The sequence below is a fragment of the Cyrtonyx montezumae genome, unplaced genomic scaffold, assembly GCF_038088225.1.
Source record: "Cyrtonyx montezumae isolate F1298 unplaced genomic scaffold, pur_monq_1.0 scaffold_2, whole genome shotgun sequence".
NCBI classification, from domain to species: domain Eukaryota; kingdom Metazoa; phylum Chordata; class Aves; order Galliformes; family Odontophoridae; genus Cyrtonyx; species Cyrtonyx montezumae.
Window position 1 is genome coordinate 37,193,321 of NW_027071936.1, and position 20,937 is coordinate 37,214,257.

At 41.7% G+C, this 20,937-nt stretch overlaps 1 protein-coding gene across 1 annotated transcript in view; it reads right to left on the bottom strand.

Annotated features, from left to right (window-relative positions):
- UNC5C (unc-5 netrin receptor C) overlaps positions 1 to 20,937 on the bottom strand; it is a 232,256-nt gene that overhangs the window by 31,626 nt on the left and 179,693 nt on the right. The window contains exons 4-7 of the mRNA XM_065736903.1: positions 20,805 to 20,908; positions 9,523 to 9,703; positions 7,894 to 8,061; positions 6,464 to 6,628 (exon numbers count right to left, since the gene is read on the bottom strand). Of these exons, the coding sequence (XP_065592975.1) occupies positions 6,464 to 6,628; positions 7,894 to 8,061; positions 9,523 to 9,703; positions 20,805 to 20,908 (618 nt within the window). The remainder of the gene's footprint in view (positions 1 to 6,463; positions 6,629 to 7,893; positions 8,062 to 9,522; positions 9,704 to 20,804; positions 20,909 to 20,937) is intronic.

Consider the following 20,937-nt stretch of genomic DNA (forward strand, 5'->3'; position numbering starts at 1 on the left):
AAGTAAATCCCATATTCCCACTGTTTAGGACTAAACCTCCATGCTTGCTTAACATGTTTCTAATACAGTTTTAATGGAGAAGAAATATTAACAATAATCCTTGGATTGCAATTGCTGTTAATTGTTTCTCTCCCCTGCTATTCCACAGAAACTCCAGCACATAAACAAGAAAACATCATTTCTAAATTATGGTGGATTAAAAAAAGAGGGGGGAAGGGTGGTGGAAAGCACATAATAAAGTTCCTAGAGCTGCAAAAATATCTCAGGCAAAATGTGTCTGGCTTCTTATATTTGCTCTTCTAAAGACAGACCTTCAATTCTGCAGTAAGGATGCCGAAGGTCAGATATGATATCAGGCATCCTGGAGATAATGCATAGTAATTTATTTTCCAGCTAAAGGACTAATTATTGGCAAGTTCAGGGTGGGCTAATAAACAAGAAGCTCGAGGTTTTGTGACTGATTATTTACTTGGATATTATCTCAGATCTTTCCTGAGTGTATAGGTTAAATGAGGAGTCTCTCTCATTTCTGTCCTTGAACAAGAGTGTGATATTCTATAATTAAGATTGAAACTGTGTTTCCATTTTAAATTAGATTCCTGACTTTTGCTAACACTGTTAGAAAGGTCTTGCCTTAGTTTAAACATACATGTCATCTACATGGGGTGGGAGAAGATGGAGGGGTAGGATAACTTGTTGCTCCAATTTGATGTGGATTAGAAGAGGCAATTTTGACGTTATACAATCTTTTAAAGTTCGGGACTTCAACTTTTTAGTTAGCCAGTCTAATATTTTAGAAGCACAGAACCTGAATGCTAGGTTTCTTATGGATGTTTGACAGCAAAAGTAAACACACATCTAGCACTATAATTTGCTAGTTTGCGTATTTGCAAATTCCACATCTGCAGTGCCTAAACAGATTTCCTGGGGTTTGCTTTGTTTTGTAGCTGGCCCAAAGCAAATGAGTTACAGGGAGAGCTGAAACAAAGACGGGAGCTGGCTCTGAAGAGGGAATGCACAGCAAGCAGCTTGGTGAAGGAAAGCACAGTGAGAATGCATCCAGGAGAGGAGGCCGAAACTGTTGGAAAAAAGGCTCATGGAAAGCAGGAGTTATCTGAATGGATATTCAGTGATGTACCAAAATCCTTGGCAGGTCTATAAGCTCACAAGAAAGGTAATTTATTCTCTGGCTTATTTTAATCTCCAAACAGTCTAGAGATCTTAGAGGGCTCACCTTCCACTACAATTAATATGGAGGGGGCTTTCTCTGAATTGAGTGAGGTGAGAAAAAGCAGTTTCAGTGTCCTAGGTTCTGCTTGTGGATCTGTACTTTTGTTTTACACTCAGAGCTTTCATCTGCTTTGAGTAGGAGCTCTGTTAGGCAAGAACTCTCACTAAGCAGTTGCAGAGGACCCACCAGAGTTTGGACGGTCCTCAGCTGGGGATTTCTCGTGTTACTACAATAAAAATAAATAAGAGTTGTAACTCTGAGATGTCTGCATAAACTCCCTTAGCTGCTACATCATTACATAGTAATAGGGCTAAAAATAAAATATCACATCTCTTTACTCATATCAAATAACAATACTGTAGAAAACTTCCTCTAGGAACAGACGAGATGCGTTCTTCAAATGAATAAAACTCCCTCTGTAAGGGCTCAGTGCAACTGGCCAGGTGGATATATCATTACACTGACAGACTGAACATATTATAAGTTCCCTCTTGACCCACATGCTCTTAATAAAAGGTTTTATTTCATTCCTCTGTACACATAGGCTTCTGCTGCAATCTCCCTCGAGAGAGCTTTGCTTACCTCCTGGAGCCTGAAAAACATTCCCCTGCTCTTTGCACACTAATCTGCTCTGGAAGACCAGAAGTCCTCATCAAACTTTCCAGTTCTCTAATTCTTTGCTGAATGCTGGCTTTCAAAACAAGCCAAAAAGGAAAGCAAATGCTTATCCCATTAGAAGGTTCTGGCATGTCACATTAAACAAACAGGGCATGTGCAGTATATATAAGTCCCAGGAAGAAAGAGTTGTTAGTATCAGGCTAACCTTGCTTTCTACTTGAGATCTGTATACAAACTGAACAGGACTGGAAAAGGAGAGTAGTTGACTGTTTAGTGAACAAGGAAAACTGCATCTCCTTCATGTGCTTAGGTCACTGTGGCTGTAAGAGGCAACCTTAAGAACTTAACGCTGCCTTTCAGACAAGGATTTCAAAGAATGTGGCGACTACAGAAGCAACACATCAATTCATTCTCAACTAGCAGGGGGCCTTTTTTAACAAGAAACAGAATTACAGCTCTGGTAATAACATCTTCTCCGTTGCATAGCTGCCTATTTCTCAAGTTGTGTATTCAGCTAGGTTTCCGAGCACATGAGTTATATGGTTCTCTTACATAGCAAAGAATGAGTTAGAAGAAAACTACCTTCCTGGTGTAGGGAACCTGATTTGCCAGGGGGGTTGGACTCGATGATCTCTTGAGGTCCCTTCCAACCCCTATGATTCTGTGATTCTATGATAAGAGTGACCAGGGATCTGGTCCAGTGATGCCCTTAGTAGCAGGTGAGGATTTTTTGAATCTTTTTTTCCATTCTTTAAGTGATTGCAGCCTGCCTCAGTCTTTTCATGCTTATTTATTTAAAAGAAAAAAGGAGAAGACAACACTGGATCTGATTATGCTTGACCAGAGGAAATTTCCTTTTGGGTCTATAAGATGATGGGTATGTAATCTGTATTGTGATTGTAAAAAGTGAACAGTTTTTACTACACAGAACAATGGTACTATTTATAGAACTAGATAATCTAAAGTACTCAAGTGACACGTGCTTTAGTATTACCTTCCTGGTGTAAGACAGCTATACTCAGAATTTGAAGAAAAAGTGAAAGCACAGCTTAGCCAGCTTTTATGAAAAGACGTAGTGATCTGTTTAAACTGAGAGTGAGCTGAGGAAGGGACACTGATTATCGTCTCCTGACTACGCTGGTGCCAACTTGCGCATCAAGAGTGTAATCTAAGAATTTCAGATTTCAGAAAAGACATGCTTTACTAGCGTGGAGAGAAAGCAAGATCATGTCTACAGACTTTTTGAGCTTATGTATTGACATTAGGGAGAAAAGAGACCTGAACACTGACACCTGAGATCATCAGCAGACAGGACACAGATGAAAGACTTTGAGTATGGACCTGTTCAAGATTTTTCACCAAGAGAGGGTGGTTAAGTATGGAACATTTCATCAAGCTAGCCAGAGTTCGACAACACTCTCATACATACGGTCTGATTTTTGGGTGGTGCTGTGCACAGCCAGGAGCTAGACTCAATGATCTCTGTGGGTCCTACCCAGCTTGGATTATTCTATGATTCTATGCCTGATACAGCAGCTAATATTTTTGACTTTAGGTGCTAAATAGTGAAAAGACAACTGCGCATTACCACTCATGCAGCAAGCTTCCAACCAACACAGCTAACTCACTTAGCGTGTCCAACTCTTCCTGGTAACCAGAAGCAGTTTATGCAGAATGCAAAGGCAAATTTGGGCCACCAGACACTTTTCACATATATTCAGTATCACACATGTAGCTTTCCACCACTGGGCACAGCAAAACACTTCACCTTGTACTTTGCTCTAAACCTATTTGTGATCCCATCATCTTATTTGTGTTGAAGCATGAGGTGGTGGTGCAGTGGTGCGCTTGCCCGCACAGAACACCCACAAAAGTCATTAAGTAGGATGAGGGGAGGGCTAAATTGCAGCATTTCAGCTTACAGCAATCCCCTGTGAGATGCAGTGTGTGCCTTTAAAACTGTTCCTCATTGTACCAAAGTATTTACTGCAGTTCTTGCGCTTCAAGCAGGAAATAATGCAACTATAGAGGCACTAACACAACTAGTGTGGGTGGTAACCAGCCAATTCTTTTTACACCTACACCATATTTTATTCCAGAAGATTGTATTAATGCTGTTATGGGAATTACAAAATTGTTTTAACAGGACCTGCTAGGCAATATTGTGTATGGTGAAACTTAAAATAGTAATGACCACCCTGAATTGTCACTACAGCTACTTTTCCTTTTCAGTTCAGCCTTCTGCCTCACTGCAGGCTTTCTAGTTTAATGACTGTTCATCCTTTCATGTTAACAGAAAAATACTAACTACTGAATAAGGGAGTGTATGTGTGTACTAGCAAGATCATTACTCTGAATAAATGTGACAGCAAGTTGCAGAAGAAATGCCACAGCTTGCAGTAAGCATAAACTACAGCTTTGGGTGCAAAACACTGTAATTACAAGGGATGGAGGAGAGCTCCACAGTTTTTATCCCCACAGAAATCGATATCGGTGCAGACTGCTGCTCTTTGCTGGAGCAGGGGCAGTCTGATGAAAGAGCTTATTGATTTATCCAGCTGATGCTACTGTAGTGAATAATAGACTGAGAGAAAGAGCTTGCAAATTAGACTCATTCAACTCAACATTTTCTAGGATATCTTTTATACACAGCTATATAGAGATTTATGTTTACAAGTGAGTTTTTGTCAAAGCAACAGCCTCATGGTAAGACAGGCCCATTCAGTAGCTCTTTGATCCCAGCTACACACACAGTGCAGGTGCTGAGGTCTGCCTCTGAGCAGGAAGCACCAGAGCAGCCAGGGACAGGATCTGGCCATGGGGCAGGCAAGCATCCGGTCAACACAGCTCCTGGAAATCTGTCCATGGAGGGCAAGTGGTCATGGCTCTACATGGCACCCAGCAGCATGACAGCTTTGAGGTCTATGCTGGCTCCACATGTTTTCAGGCAGGGGAAATACCAGCTTCAGGCCAGCCCTCACCAGACTGATGTATGGTGTTGTAGGAATGAAGAGGTCTGTGTTCCTTCCTTGCTTAAGGGCAGATCTGCTACGGATCTAGACTCACATCAGTGAAAATATAAAAGAGACAGGATGGTTTTGCATAAACTGCAAGGGAGGAAGAAAGAAGGAGAGAGAGAACAGTAGGCATACTGCCATAAAGTGCAGCAAATCAATCTTCCCACAGTGATGGATCTGGAAGCAGCACTGTAGGTTTTACAGGTGTATGAAGCCCTGGGAGTATAAAGACACCACTAAAACACTTCCATTAAATTCTAGCACTGAAGGATGATCACAGCCCCTGGAGCCAAGCAGGTCAATATGTGACTGAATATTTTTCATTACCATTTTTATATACATATATATGAAACAGAGTAAGATTCACAATAACCTCACAGTCTCTCCCACTGAAGACTTCTGCTTTATACTCTGCAACAACTTTTGCAAATAAAATGCAATATACCATCAACAGATAAATGAGATCCCTACAGGGCTTTTATTCTGCTGTACTATTATATCTACTCTCCTACCAGATCTCTGCTTAAATGGCTCTCTTTATGCACATACACAAAGATGACATACACCTGTCTAAATATAAACTGATAGTAAAGAGCTCTTGTGTAGAGGGGATGCATCTTTTCTTCCTAATTTACCATAATGACTTATTCACACCACTGGAGCTACAGGTGTGTTAACTTTCCTGCTATGAAAGCAAAAAGTTATTTTACAATAAGACAGGAAAAAAAATCCAGCCTTGTCTTTGGAAAATAAAAAGAGAAAAGCTCTGAATTTCTCCTTTCTATATTCTCCTTAAAAAAAAACACCGGAGAATTACATTTTTTATGCTGTTGACGTTGACTAATAGCTTTTCACATGGTGGAAGTGATGGTGCAAGTCACGGTGAAGAAGTAGTTTTGGTAAATCTGTGAACGTTGGAGCAAAATGCTGACATAGAGTAGTACAAGAGATCACTGCCAGGACAGTAGCCACCTATACACACACACTCAAGAAGTAGACCCATTAGTTTAGTGATGTTACTTATGTGACACTGGGACTATTTCAGTCACTAGTCATCTGTCAGAGAGAATAAAAATTCCTGACTCTTTTTTCATTGGAAAACTCAAAGCCTATTATGATCCAGACAGACAGATACTGAATGGTCACTAAAAGAGCTTTTTGGACAAAGTGGAGCTGAAGCTCAACAAAGAAGACGAAGAAGTGTCACATATTCTTCAGGAGAGAGGTTACTGTACTCAGGTTATTCTAACAAACTGCGAAGAGAAGTTTCAGTGTACCAGCAGAATGGAGAATATTTCATTTTTAAGAAAGGATGAGAAAGACAGAGAACACATTCCTAGCAAAAAAGTCAGAATCACAATACAAGCATACTCTTTCTTTTGTTTCACTCTTATTAGTCACTAAGACAGGACCATGGCATGAACAGAAACAGACTGAACAAATCTCAGTACTAGAGCAGACCTTCATGACACTACTGCATAAGTTATATTAAGTTTGTATAGGTAATGGCTGTCAGGAGACATATGATAACAAGATCTTCAGCAGGTTTTTCTATGGCTACTTTCCTGGACCCCAGAGCTGATGCAGCAGCACTCACCCTGCATGCAGAGCCCATCAGTGCAGTTCTTGGACTGCAGCACCAGTCCCTCGCAGTCCTTGCCTCCATTCTTTGGGGCCGGGGCTGTGCACTCTCTCCGGCGCCAGTGGGTACACTCTGTGCCACAAGTGGACCATTTGCTCCAGGATGTCCACTTGCCATCCACTGAGACAAGGAGAAAGCAGGAGGTGTTAGGGAAACAGGGACACAGAGGGGTGTGTGGGACCAAGTCAAAGCATTGCTCTTCCTGGGATAACTCAGTGTGGAAGTTTCAGTTATCCTAGCAAGGAAGGACTCTAAGCCATGCCAACACCTGAATCAAAGAAACAAACTAGCCTGTATTTTTAAAAGTCCTACTTTTATTCCGGCATCATTTCTGCTCTTCCCCTCCCTTTTTAGAAACATATCAGCAGTTCATCTGTGCTCAAAGTGTGCAAGTTGGCACTCTGTGATACTTTTTTCCTATTTTTTTTAACACGGAAGTTAAAATTAAACTTGGCCAGAAGCTCTTCTCTAGGATGAAGATATTTAATTTTAAATATTTTATATTAAAAGAATTATTTAAAGGCACTGATATATTTCACACAAACAGAATTGGAAATGCATTTAGCACCTTTCAAAATCCTGCAAATAATTTTCTAAAGCAAAAAGTGAAACAGACAATGAACTAATAACTAAATTATTCCATTAACAGAGCTTGAGACAGTAGTTCATCACTTGGAATAATGAGCAGAGGTGAGATTTTTGCTGTTTTCAGCTCCTCTGACCCACTCCTATGACCCAGACTTGGAAGGCAAAGCTTCCTAAGTTGAAGATGACATAGTAGTGACACTGATTTCAGTGGTGCAGCCAACACAGGAGAGTACTAGGCAATAGGACAGATGGCAGAATGCTATCATGGAAAAGCCACAAACTACTTTGTGTCTCCTAAAACAATTCTGTAATTTTTGTAAGTTTGCATTTAAATACCTTTTAAAGGTATTGTATTTGAAGTTGGGTAAATGTGCCCAAAATTTGGCATCCACTGTCCACATGTCTCAAATGATGCACTTGCTGTGACAGCTGGACTGAACAGACATTACAAATTTATTTGCATCACAGTCACTTTCTAAACTCAAATTTCTATTCTCTTCCAGAGCTTTCAGCCTTTATCTCTCACTGTCTTAAGCTCTGTGCATTCTTCAAATCCTCTGAATTACCAAGACTGAGACAAGGTTGCAAGCTGTGTGCAAAAGTGGGACCAAATCCCCTGGTGCTTGATGTAATGCGTGCACTATTTTATCTACTTACATAACACAATTTCCTATTCATTCACTGAAATGTTGGATTTATTAATAAAGAGAAGGAAGCTTCTGTGACTAGCAGCCCTCTAGAATGATTGGTATCAGAAAAAAGCACGCATTGAAGGCTACATGCTGTTCATACTGTACCTGGACACAGGGTGGTGCATGCTATTTTCTGAACGTTCTGCCCCTCGCAGAAGGCCCCACCATTGAGTGGGGCAGGGTTAGTGCAGGTCCTCGTGCGCTTCTGGAAGCCTCTCCCACAGCGGCTGTTGCACACTGACCACTCAGTCCATGTAGACCAGCCTCCATTCACTGAAAAGCAAGAGGAAGAGTGTGACAGTGTGTGAAAGCTATCCTGGGGATAACTTGCTCTTGCATCTCTTTCTTGGACACTGACACTCTCATGCTTTCAACAGGAAGACTTGGAAGTGATGGTTTCCCTCTCCTTCTGTTCCAGGAGGTAATTTTGGGGTGTCAGGGCAACCCCACTCACCCCAGTGTGGGAATATCTGGTGATAGAAGGTCCTAGCACCTCCTTGACAGATATTTAAGCTGTTCAGGGTGAGCTTACACCGAATTTTTATTTTGGACTTTGGGAAGATATTGATCCTTGGGAAGACATTTTATACTGCCTCTCTTTTCCACCTGCATCAGCTTCTGGGTTAGATAGATGAATGATGTGAATGGAGAGGAAGCTGTGCTGCTCTATGGCAGCACAAGGTATAGATAACATACCAGCTGTTTAAATTCCCCAGCTCTCAAAAATCTGTGGTCTAACACAACCCTTCAGGAGCTCTAATAGCAAAAACCCATAAAAGTGACTGCTCCTTTACGTACATTCTTGACTTCATTGTTCAAAAAAAATACCGTATATGAATGAGGAGGAGTTGCAGCATGCTTGCATCTCTATGTTTTTGCATTCATCAGTTACAAAACTGAAGGTCCATCTCTCAATATCACAAACACTGCTAATCAACTCAATTCAGCTGTTTTTCTATAAAATCTGAACTAAAAGGCTCTCATTGTAACTTCAGGGATGCAACTGCTTACAATTAAATCTAACTGCTAGACTGAATGTGAAATGAATATTAGGGATAATCATAGGGGTTTCTTCCCACTTGTCTACCCTATAATTAAGCTGATTGTAAGGAACACCAGGATAGTCAGCTGGCTTGTTGTCAGAGCAGGTTTTGTTCTGCAGGGTGCCCCAGATTGGTAAGCATCGTAGCAATGGCTTTGTGGGGCAGAGATTCAGGCTGTGGGGAAGAGCAGGACAGGCTGGAAGAGACCCCAGTAGAACAGCTGGGCTGGCCAAAGGAAGGCCAACCTCAGTATCAGATCAGGACTGTTGTTCAAAATAATGCTATTTAATACTTCCTACTCCCCTGATATTTATTTCTAAGCCAAGTTGTGTTCCTACGAACTGAAGCCCTATAGTGCTTTGTTAATTTGACATCAGAGTACGCTTTAGTAATAGGCATCAAAAATAGGTTGATTTGAAGAGAGATAAGAAGGTGGGTGATTCTGTTGAACTCTGACAATCTTACCAGTACATGGAAGCACAGACTTCTTTTCAGTTTTAATCTTATTTTTTAAAAAGCATCACTGAGAGTATGAAATGTGTGAGTAGAATGCAAGGTGTGATGCTGTAGGAAGCCTCCAGGCAGCAATCTGGTCTCTAGCTGCAGTAAGAGTTGCATACAGGCATGTTACATTTCTAGAAGCCCCCCTGACACTTCTCCTGAGTGTCCAGCAGCAAGGCAAGGCACTTACCATAGACAATCACAGTTGCTGTAGTGCTTTTTCTTTTGGCCACAATGTTTTTGGCAACACAAGTGTAGTTGGCAGTGTCGGAAAGTCGGGCTTGCTTGATGATCAGGTTGTGATCAATGGTGATATAAAAATTTCGGTCTTCCACTGGATCGATCACCTCTTCATTCTTCAGCCATTCCACCTGAGGGATTCAAAGGGCAGGAGGGGAAAAACTGAATCAGCAATGGTCACACCACAGTGTGCACAAAATCTGCCATCATCTTGCTTGTCTCTAAGAGAGTTATGAAGCACACTATGAAGGACCCACCTAGTACACACTACCAACTGAAAGGCAGTACCATGGCAGGAATATGGGAGAGTAATGTTGACGTCTACCTTTTCCTTCAGGCCTGCTGTCTCCCACCTTCAAATAGGTGAATATTTTAGCTTGACTTCAAAAATGCATTTTCAGAGTTGGACAGCTGCTACGTGTGTTTTCAGAGCGTGAGGCATGGGGTATGGAATAGGATAACTGAGGGATCTTTCTAAATGCAGAACATTCCCTTACACCATCAGAAAACTAAAATCTCTCACCCGTTCTTTGTATATCTCATCTAATAGCACAATAACCTTGAAACTATCTGCACAGTGAGGCCCTATAACAGACAGACTGCAAACAGGCCAAAATTTTCTAGTATATACATGCACTCACACATATATGCCTGTTATTGTTCTGCTGTAGTCAGGGTGAAATGAGGAAGAAACAGTTACCAAGGAAATAGGAGCTCAAAAAGACTACAGCAGTGCTTAGATTTCCCTTTTCTTTATGTAAGCTGTATTTCATTTAATAAAGTGTAATTTCCTTGGTTACACAGAAAAATATTTTTACATGTGATTTTTAATCCAGACAATATTCTCTTTATTGCCTTCCCAAAGAAACACCCTATTATATCCTAGCTGACTGCTGTGAGCCACCCTTATGTAATTTGGCTGAAAAACCAGTAGCTTGTTTTTCTTTGAACTGAGCATGCTCTGAAGGAAGGGACTAGGAACCTGGATGGATCAAAGCAGGGCTTTCGTGTCGCTGGATCATTTCAGCTTGTGCCCAGAGTTAATGAAAGGAAGAAAAAATATAAACACAATCAACTTGCTGGGCCCAAGAGGTGCTATCTGCCAAGGCTTGCTCTCTCAAACTCCACTTTGATGCACTGCTCAACAGCCACGCACTCCAAAAACAACCACAAAGCAGTAATGCTAAAAGTCCTGCAGAAATTGATAGGAATGGGAGAGAAAGAAAAAGATATAAATCTTTTGAAGCTGTTTTTCTATTGCTGCAGCATTCACGTCTTATCTGCCATGGAAGACACAAACACTTGGTCATAACCTGGTTTTCCTTGCCAGGATGATTGAAATTGCTCTTCCTTTCCTGAATCTTAATGGCCATCAAGTATAATTGAGATGGACAGACTCCTGTTCAGTCAGTGGCAATCTCTGGCACCTTTCTCACCTGCAGGTCAAGTCTGCATGCAGCCCAGACTGAAAAACCAGCCAGCAGCTCACCTTTCCTCCAGCAGAAGGTTGCTACTTAACCCCTGTTTCTCACACAAATCAAGCGTCTTTCTGGTTTTCCGTTACTACTCTATTTCTGGGATGGAGTGTTTGAACTCTAAAAGATGCTACACACAGTGCCATAGCTGTGTACCCCACCCCCTTCAGACCCACCACTACCTCTTCTGTGATCTGCACTTTGAGAACACTGGGACATCAGTGAGAACGGGACTACACTTATACACTTATGAGGCTCAGTCCACAATTTTCCTGGTATAGCAGCCCTCCTGGCCAAGAGCTCTGTACTCAATAAATACCAGCACTCTGCAATACTCTCTCTCTCCACAAAAGCACACACATGCATATTCAGCCTGAGTCTCAGCTGATTAGACAAAATTAAAACTATGAGCATTAAATTCCCTTTCATCCCTGCAAGAAACTTGAAGAGGATATGAAAATAAGAGTTGCCAATATCAGAAAAAATAAAGAGGCTCTACATAATTCAGTATACTGCCTCTAGCTCTTTGTCGAATAAATTGGGAAAAAGATCCTCTTCACCTAATGGCTCACAGAATTTGCTAACAATAAAAAATTAAGCTCACAGAACCACAGGATTTATTTTTTATTCTGAAAACTCTGCTTTGCCAGTATATCGGTACTGTGCGTGCATGTCTAAATCTCACCTCTTTTACTAGGTACTTCTTGAATATAATCCAATTCATTCTTTTGTTGATATCTGGGTTTTAATAACGTCATGAGACAGTTCATGCAGTAAAGTATCACAAAATCTGAAGGGAAGAACTGAAGAGAAAACATCTGAGATAGCAAGAGAAGGGATGATTCTTCCTTCCATGTTTTAGCCATCAGTATAAAGAGCAACGCAGAAAAATGCACATTGCTCCTGCAGTAATTAGCTCTTGTGTTTTTTCCTTCAGTCCTTGTACAAATGTTAACTAATTAAAGCACTTTACAACATGTAAATAAGAATTCTGTTAGTATATATTTTCAGTTGCTAATGGTCTATTTCTTTTCTGAAGTTACTCACCCACTGGCTGCAGAGCTCAGCACTCCTGCCAAGAAGCTGATTTGAGTTGGGAGGTAAATAGATCTAGGGGGAGAAGGGCTGTTTTCATGTACACAGAAGCTGATCAGGTGTCAAACACGAAGAGAGCAAAGTGTAGTGAGACAGTGTGATTTGTGAATGACAAGTATGCAAACTGTTATTATTGAACTTAAAAGAAAAAAAAATCTCGTGACACCGTGTCATTCCCCAGGCTGTAGTCCTCTCGCTGAAGCAGGCAGCTAATCCAGTCAACGCTGAGACCCATCCTGAGCTTAACTCAGCTGCCTGAATGATGGTGACTGGTGCCCTGGGGAGCTGGGACACTTGCCCGAGGCTGGAGAACGAGGAATAGGACACTTTGTGCCACAGACCTGTGCTCTACCAGGCAAGCAGGCAGAGGTGGAGCAGGATGCCCATGGGCATTCTGAGATCCACAAGATGTCCATTTTCAGGGTCAGGCTAAACCAAACCCTTGTGATTCTGGTTATCAGTGTCTTCTCCAGAAAATACATTTTTGGAGGAGATACTTGTTGGTTTTTTTTCCCCAGATATTCATAATATGCATTTACAGGCTATAATTACAAAGTTTCAATTACAGGTATCTCCAGAACCTGAAGGGAACCTGCAGGAAAGCTGGGGAGGGACTTTTTATAAGGGCATGTAGTGACAGGATGAGGGGAAACGGCTTTAAACTGGAAGAGAGTAGATACAGACTAGATATCAGGAAGAAATTCTTTACTGTGAGGGTGATAAGACACAGGAACAGGTTGCCCAGCGAGGCTGTGAATGCCTCCTCCCTGGAAGCATTCAAGGCCAGGTTGGATGGGGCTTTGAGCAACGTGGTCTAAAGGGAGTTGTCCCTTCCTATAGCAGGGGGGTTGGAATTAGATGATCTTAAAGGTTCTATGATTCTATGACTTAGCTCTGTCTATTCAATTAAACCAGACGTATCCCTCCACCCATTATTAATAAATACATGGATAGCTGTGCATATGTATAGAACAAGCCTGAACATCAGTTTTCCTTCATCATAACAGCAAACATTTAATCCACCACAATACTGTAATGAAGGGTGTTTAAGTGTTCCCCCCTGGAGTTGCCAGCTAAGAAAAACAACAGTGCTCACCCATACATATCAGCCCTCTAGAACAAAGCCAGAATGAAATTCCTAGTTCTATTTTCAGTTTCCCAACTCAGGTACTTTTACTTGTTAGATGTCAGTAAGCAGAGGAGTGAGTTCACAGTCTCTGCAGGTGCTCAAGAAGGCCCCTCCCAGCCTTCCACAAGACCCAACTGTCCCTGTGAACAGCTGAGGAGATGCACAACCTGATGTGGCTGCAATTCAGAACAGCGTACCTTGTAGTATTTGTGCTGCCATTCTGCTCCCTGGTGAGAGACAGATGTGTTGACTCTAATTATTCACTGATTGGTATCGGGAGATACATTAACATAATTGGCACATTTGTTCTAATTAACAGAGGGAACCTGCCACATGCCACTCGACATGAGAAGCGAGACCATTGGCGAGAGCAGGAAGTCTGCAGCCACCGGGATGGTGGTACCAGGGGGCTGCAGCCAGCCCCGTCCCGCTGCAGGATGCTTCAGCAGCCTGAAATAACACAGTTCAGGCAGAGCCAACAGCATGCAAAGCCTGGCCAGGCTCCTGTGCAGGCTAAATGAGAACAGAGGATGTAAATCACACAAGTGATTACATATGCTGGATTCCTACTATGGAAGCTAATTGCTGACACAAATTTAGCCATGCCAAGTTACTAACATTATCAGATACTTAAATCTCTTGGCACACTTCTGTATGTGTGACTGTTTTAGAAACTTGTAGAGCAGAAGCACAGCTGCTCTAAGAGAAATGAAGAATGCAAAAGGGATGTGGGTTCCTCTGGTTGTTCCCTATACTTCTAACAGTCTCAAGAAAATCCAGCAGAGCGCAAGCCCTGGATTCTTTACCCTGCAACAACATGCCCCAGGCCCACCTTCAGAGCATGGAGCACCTGCCAACCCCAGCAATACATCTTCTGCCCCTTTAGGCATAGGTAAAATCCCCAGGCACAGTCCTCCAGAAGAAACAAGCTGCAAGCGGCTGGGAGTAGTGAGAGAGTTGCCTCAATAAAAGATGAGTGAGGATCCCTGAATGCAAGATGATTGCAAACCTGCCTTCCCCATGGCTTGCAAAACAGCAGGATGACATTCAATCTCATCTCCCAGCCAGGATAGTGTTCCATGTTATGTTCTGTATATGTTGCAGGACCAATAAAACATTTGTGAAGCTCACCACTGATTTGGACACAATGCAAGGTGCCCAAATGAGACAGAGGAAACAAGCAGTTTTCATACAGGCTATTGAGTTAACAGCTAGTTCAGGCATATTGAGATCTGAGTGCCTCTTTGAGGAATGTTACTTGATTTTTGGACTTGCTTTCAGAGTGTGCTTTCATCCCAGCAACAGCAAGAGGCTACTGCCCTTCGCATGCTAGTTGGTTCTTTAACAAAAAAAAAAAGTTAAAAAAAAGTTTTTTCCAAAGAGGCTGAGATTACAGCCATGAGAGACTTCAGAACACATATTGAGAATGAGACAGCAAATGCAAACTGCAGTGACATTTTGTTCAGTTGTTCTTTGCTTCTGCTGCCAATAAGGGGAATTTGTGTTCCTGCTGTGGAAACACTTTCTTAATTGCACATATATCTAGCTTGCTGCTTAGAAGCTAAAATCTGTACAGAGTGTATGTACAGCTGTTGGATGTCTCTGGACCTATTACAGCTTTGCTTTGTGCACAATAGGGAAGCAAAGCCTCAACAAGGAAACTTCCAAGGCCGCAGAGGGCTGCATGGTTCAAGTAATCGCAGATGGAAAACTTTCTTTCACAGAGCTGCAAATTCAAATAAAGATCACGGCATTATTAACTGAAAATGATGGTGGTGGCTGCCCTGTGGCCCCTAGGAGATGCTAAGTTCCCTTTCCTGCTGCAAAGAGGGTTCTGGGACAAAGGTCTCTCAGCTCATGTGTTGGTTGGTACTTCTGGCAACACATGCACAGCCTGGGTCCACAATTCCCAAAGTTTGGTAACACTTTTAAACAGGTAATTTACGTGAAGTCTGTGGTTCTTTTGAATACTCCAGAGATGGGCAGATGGACAGTTAGATGGAATTATATACTTTTCTGGATCATTAAATTCAACAAGGGAAAAGGATGTTGGGGGTGAGGGCACTCCTTGAGGACAGACCTTTTTCTGCCCTCCCTGAAGTTGCCATACAGACAACTTCTCCAATTGATTTTAAAGGTATTTAGAATTCTGTCCAGGTCACACACATTAGTGATAGAAGACCATCAGCTCTAGAAGCACCTGGAAATTCCTAAACAAAACCCAGCAAAACTTGATCAAATGACTCCTGAGTGATAGCAAACCAAATTTTGAAAACACCTATATTAAAATGTGCAGGCATGATAATTCCTCATAGTTAAGGTAAGCACTAAGTTTGAAGAAGCTACTGCCACAAGAACTGACCTAAGCAAATGTCATTGTTGTGTGACTGTGAATGCTGAGAATTCAAGCTTCAAAAGCTCCTGTCAGAAGTAACACTTGCAAATCTGGCACTATGAGGTCTGATGGCTATAAGGAGCTAAAATCTGTTGGTGTCAAAGTAGGACTTGTACACCTTGTAGATGTCCAGAACAGTATCTCAAGGATGTGGGACTATCTTCTCAAAGGGAAGAGTTCAGAGGTATGCACATCTACCTCACCATAAATGTTACTAAAAACTGTCCCCTACACTGTGTATCTTCCAAATATATATCTAAGGTAACTATAAGCAAACAACCTCAGAGTATTTCCTAGGGAAGCAGAAGACCAATATGCATGCTTATTATCAAGGAAGATGCAGTAAGTTAACTTGTGCTTCTCAGAAGAGCACTACCCACCAATAGATTGTGGTGAAGGAGTGGAAATGTACAGGACCACACAGTGACAATTATGGGAAACTTTATCCTATACATTTGAAGGATAGCTCCCCACTGTTAAACATTATCCAATGGCTCTCCAGGGCAAAATAAATGGACAGTCCTTGGCACAGAAGTGAGAAAGTAGGGTTCCTTCGTACCAAAAGAGCTTATTCACCACCCTGCTCCTCTCTGCCTCACAAAAGACAAGGTGAGAACTGGGTATCAGGCTGCTGTGTCTTCAACACTGACATGTGGACATGAACCTCTCACTCACCCTTGTAGCTCTGGCTAAATAAATCTTCTATGTGACGCAAGGCATAGCAAAGGGTAGTGCCATTTCCCAGCCAATCAGTATTTGTGCCCACAAACTGCTTCTCTTCCCCTCTCTTAAAGCTCACTTTTCATCTGGGAATATAAAACACTGCCTCCATAATGCTCACCTGCATGGAAATGCACACACATGAGCTTCAAATTAAGGGATAACTGCCGCAAAGCATGAGTAGCTCTCATGAAACAAAACAAACAGCATTTGTATTAATAATCAATTAGAAAGAGCAGCTACCTGATGCTGCCTACTTGGAGAAACCCCTAGCTTCCAGCTGCTTCTGCCCATGGAATAGAATGAATTATGTGCCACAGTCATCTTAACTTGGTAAAACACCTAGTTCTGCCATTTTACAGAGGAACATTTTGCCCCTTGCCCTAACTCCTAGTTGAAGACATGAATACCACATCATGTTTTAAACTCAGCTGAGTCACTAAACTGTACACTGCACCCTGGTCTCCAGTTAAACTGCTCTGTGAAATACTTCAATTATAATTAAAGGAGCAATTATCCCCCCTGTTGTAGGTGCATCAAATCACACATTTCAATGCAAAAGTTCATCTAGCAGCTTATGGCATATTAACCAATCTTACATCTCATTGATGCTTTGATCTATATCCTATTTCAGTGACCTAATTTGATGTGACTCGATGTCTTGGACTATATTTTATCATGTGCAATATGATGCTGGCATTTTTCAAAAGAACATATTAAGTGAGCTAGGGAATTAATTGTTAATAGTTCTGCCATTAGTGTTAGAGCATGGCAGAATGAGATCCTTGAAAAAATGCTCACACAAAACAGAGCAAAGCAGAAATGGTTATTTGGGATGAGATCAAGGGGCTGGAGCTGCCTGAAGTCCAGCAGCGCTGAGTAGCAGCAGCTCCTGATGATAAGGAGGCCAGACTGTTTATCTCACTATCTTGTTCCATTCCTCCTCACTGAGGAAAAGCACAGGGCAAGGAAATAAAGAGCTAGGGCAGTTTTTTGTTTTTATTTCCATTCCTTTTTCTTTTTCTTCTTTTTTTTTTTTATTTTTAATAATAGTATGAACACGTGAATGTGTCCCTTTACTCACCAGCTATATGTGGAAACCTCAGTGTATCCATGCCTGATCATGTGGGCCATGTATAGGAAAAGGCAAAACATTTCCCCAGGTGTTTCAGAGCTCATAGGTTGGTTCAGCTTGGTATTGTCTATAATGCTAGGACTGGTGTCACATGCTATGAAGCAGTGGAACAGATTCTGGACAGAGCTATGTGGACACAGAGCAGCTGATCCGATTTTCCTAGTGACCAAGCAAACCCTCTGCTTCTTACTTTGTCCCAAGTGAACAAGCAAGATGTGCTTTGATTCGACCTCTACTTTGATTTGACCTCAGGCCATGAGACTGGTGTATTTTAACACACCACCTTCTATTTTTCTTCTAAGTGGATCTTGAGATTTCATTTCAGTGGCTGTGATCTGAATCTACACTAATGCTCATCATGTCCTAGCAGGGGCTGAGGGTCTGTAAGTGCTGTTTTAAAAGCTTTGCTGCCCATCTTGACCTTTGTCCTTCTTGCCCTGTGGAACAGTTGAATGCTGCTATGTGGTTCAGCTTTTCAATAATAATAATATCTGTTCCAGCATTGATCTGCAAGAGATCGACACAGTTTATAGCAATTAAGTATGCTGTGAATTACAAGAATAAATTCCCTAGCTAAAAAAAAGAGAAAAGTATTTATCCCTAAGTATGGTTATTCCCACCATCTCATTATAGTAAGAGGAAAACAAAATTAAGGGACAGAATTAAATCAAAAAAGAGAAAAAATCAAATGGAGGACTTGAGGACTCTGGATTCCAGCATGATGTCTCACTGAATGAGTATTTTATTTCACAGCGTAAGCCTTTCGTCCCATTTTGTTGCTAAATCCAGTGACCACATCAGAAAGAAGGAAGTTGAAAAAACAGACAAACCAGAATGCAGTGCCCAGAGTGAGGAGTGTCCAAGGTACATGATCAGCAAAGCATACGGAAACACTGCTAACTTGCTAATACTGCAACAACAGTGTTACCTACTGTACTTGAAATCAAGCCAGACAGTGTGCAAAAAGCCTTGGTTCGCTGCCTGCCTTCTCCTAAGTGCTTTCATAGTTACCTGTAACAACCTATCAGAAAATCCTCTGAACAAATAAAAGAAGTCATAAACATAGAATTAATTCATCTCTAAATTAAAATAATCATGTAATTCTTCAACCTACCAAGTTACCTTTCATCTTGGTATTTTTTTTTTAATTTATCTTACCAGCTTCACCAAGTGGCTGTAATGAAGTGTCACATTAAGGTATTCATATTCATTAGTGTTCAGGTCTTTGTACTCTTAATAGTGTTGGAAAGAATCTACAAAGAGGCTGTATTAGGCAGCTGTCCAATCTGGGTGTTTGATCTCCTCCTGACTTCAAAAGTCAGAAGAGAGAGGAAAAAAAAACAAAACAAAAAAACATCGAGAACAGTTCTTTTCAATGTCAGATGGGGAGTATATGATTTCTGAGGCTGCCAAGTGTTAATTGGTGTCTGCCCTGACCATGGTACAAATAAGACTTGGAGCCAGTCTACAGTCGTGAGTCTCTACTGCTGACAGAGTGAGGCAGGATACAAGTAGGCAAAAATAAGTGCCATTTATTATGAGCCCAACTCACAGAGGATCTTTTCAGAGATCACTTCCTTGTACTAGGAAGCAGTCATGGCTACTGAGGCATCTTTTTTTTTTGCTTTTACAGCAGCTTAGTGGAAGGAAGACCGGTATAATTTGACTTAAGAATAACAATTACAAGTGCTAATAGCTCATGCAAAATGTTTACAAGAGGAGAGAGAGCTCTCCTTCCACATGTCATGTTAAATCATGCTGTTCCTGGCATGGCCACCTGACTGGGGCTTTACAGTCCTTTCCATGGGCATAGCTGGGCTGACTGAGGAAATTTCAGAGGTGCTTGTAACATCATGCTCAAATAAACTACTCATCATAACCAATCGCAGTTTCAGTTAATAAATTTCTCCAGTAGTATCTGCACCTTCAGAACAACCATTCCTATTTCAAATACTCAAAGCATGACAGAGTATTGGTTTGATGAAAAGATGCATCAGATATTGAAACAACAACAACAAAAAAAGAAGCTAAAATGTTTCTGAGGAAAGCCAACTGACTAACATTATAGCCATCAGCAAGCTGTCTTGGCAGGCCTAAATGCTCCGGACAGTTTTGGGCATCATAAAGGAGAAAGAAAACAGCCTAAAAAGGAAAAAGGAAATAGGAGAAATCTTCTGTGCTAATTATTCCCTTGGATGTTTGTGGACACTTTTCTGCAAAAAAAAAAAAAAAAAAAAAAAAAAAAAAAAGAAACTTGATTAAACCTGAACTTGAGTAAGATAGAGAGGTAACACTTTTAGCTTAGTCTCCTGAGAAATCAGTCATCAGTGGTGAGGGACAACAACTTTGCTACTTAGCCATGACAGTCTAACTTATCTTAATGCAAATTGGCAACAGCTCCCTCTCTGCATGGCAGAGGAACTGAGGAGAATTCAGATAGTGGAATTACCATCATTATCAATACATATTTTTCACTGATATCAGCAGCAGACTTAGGCCTTCAGAGTCACCCTGTGACTCAGGGACCCCCCTCCTGTGAGCAATGAGTCTAGAGCCATTTTTGGCTGGAGCCACAGCTGCATGTAGGCAGAGATACCTGCTGTTGCTGGTGGGCACTGATTTTGCTGAAGAGAAAGTTCCCTCCTGCCAAGTGGGTGGAAGGCTACCCACTCTCTACTACTTAAATGCCATAAAAACAAACAAACAAAAAAAAAAAACCAGATAAGCCCGTGAAGATGAATTCTCACGTAGATGCATCCCCTACTTGCCTCTACTTCATGCTGCCTCACCCAGTATATGCACAGTACATTCTTGTGCACTAAGCTAGCTACCCTGGAGCATACTCAAGTGTGTGCATAAATGTGTGACGGAAATGAAACCTGGCAAACTAAAAATTAAAATGTCTTTGTGTGCTTGGAAGGTGTTTCTCTCAATAACTGAAATGGCATTTTTCTTCAAAAGGGCAGGGAAGGATAATAGGCTGGTATCAGTATGCCCCACCACTTACACGTTCTTTGGATGTCAGACATAACTAGGATTTCTGAAAGGGAACAAAAACCTGAAACTACACCACCTGTAGCTCTGCCCAGCAAGACATCGTAATTGCCTCCAAAGCCATTAATCAGCTCCCAATCAATCTTATCTACCAGCAGCAGGCAGCCAGCTTTCCATTGCCACCCATTCATCATGCTAAGCCTTATTCCCTGCTCCATTAGCCACACACTAGACCTCAGTTAGGATATCCAAGTGCTAGCTGCTGGGGCAAAATGCCATTGCTGCTTACCTCAGCTACCGGGATGCCTTCAGGGGGACGGCACTGGAGCAGGACCTCTTGCTCCAGAGACACTTCCTTCCCCAGGGGTTCCTGCTCAAAAGTCTTCCTGAGATCTGGGGAGAGAGAAGAAGAATGAACAGTA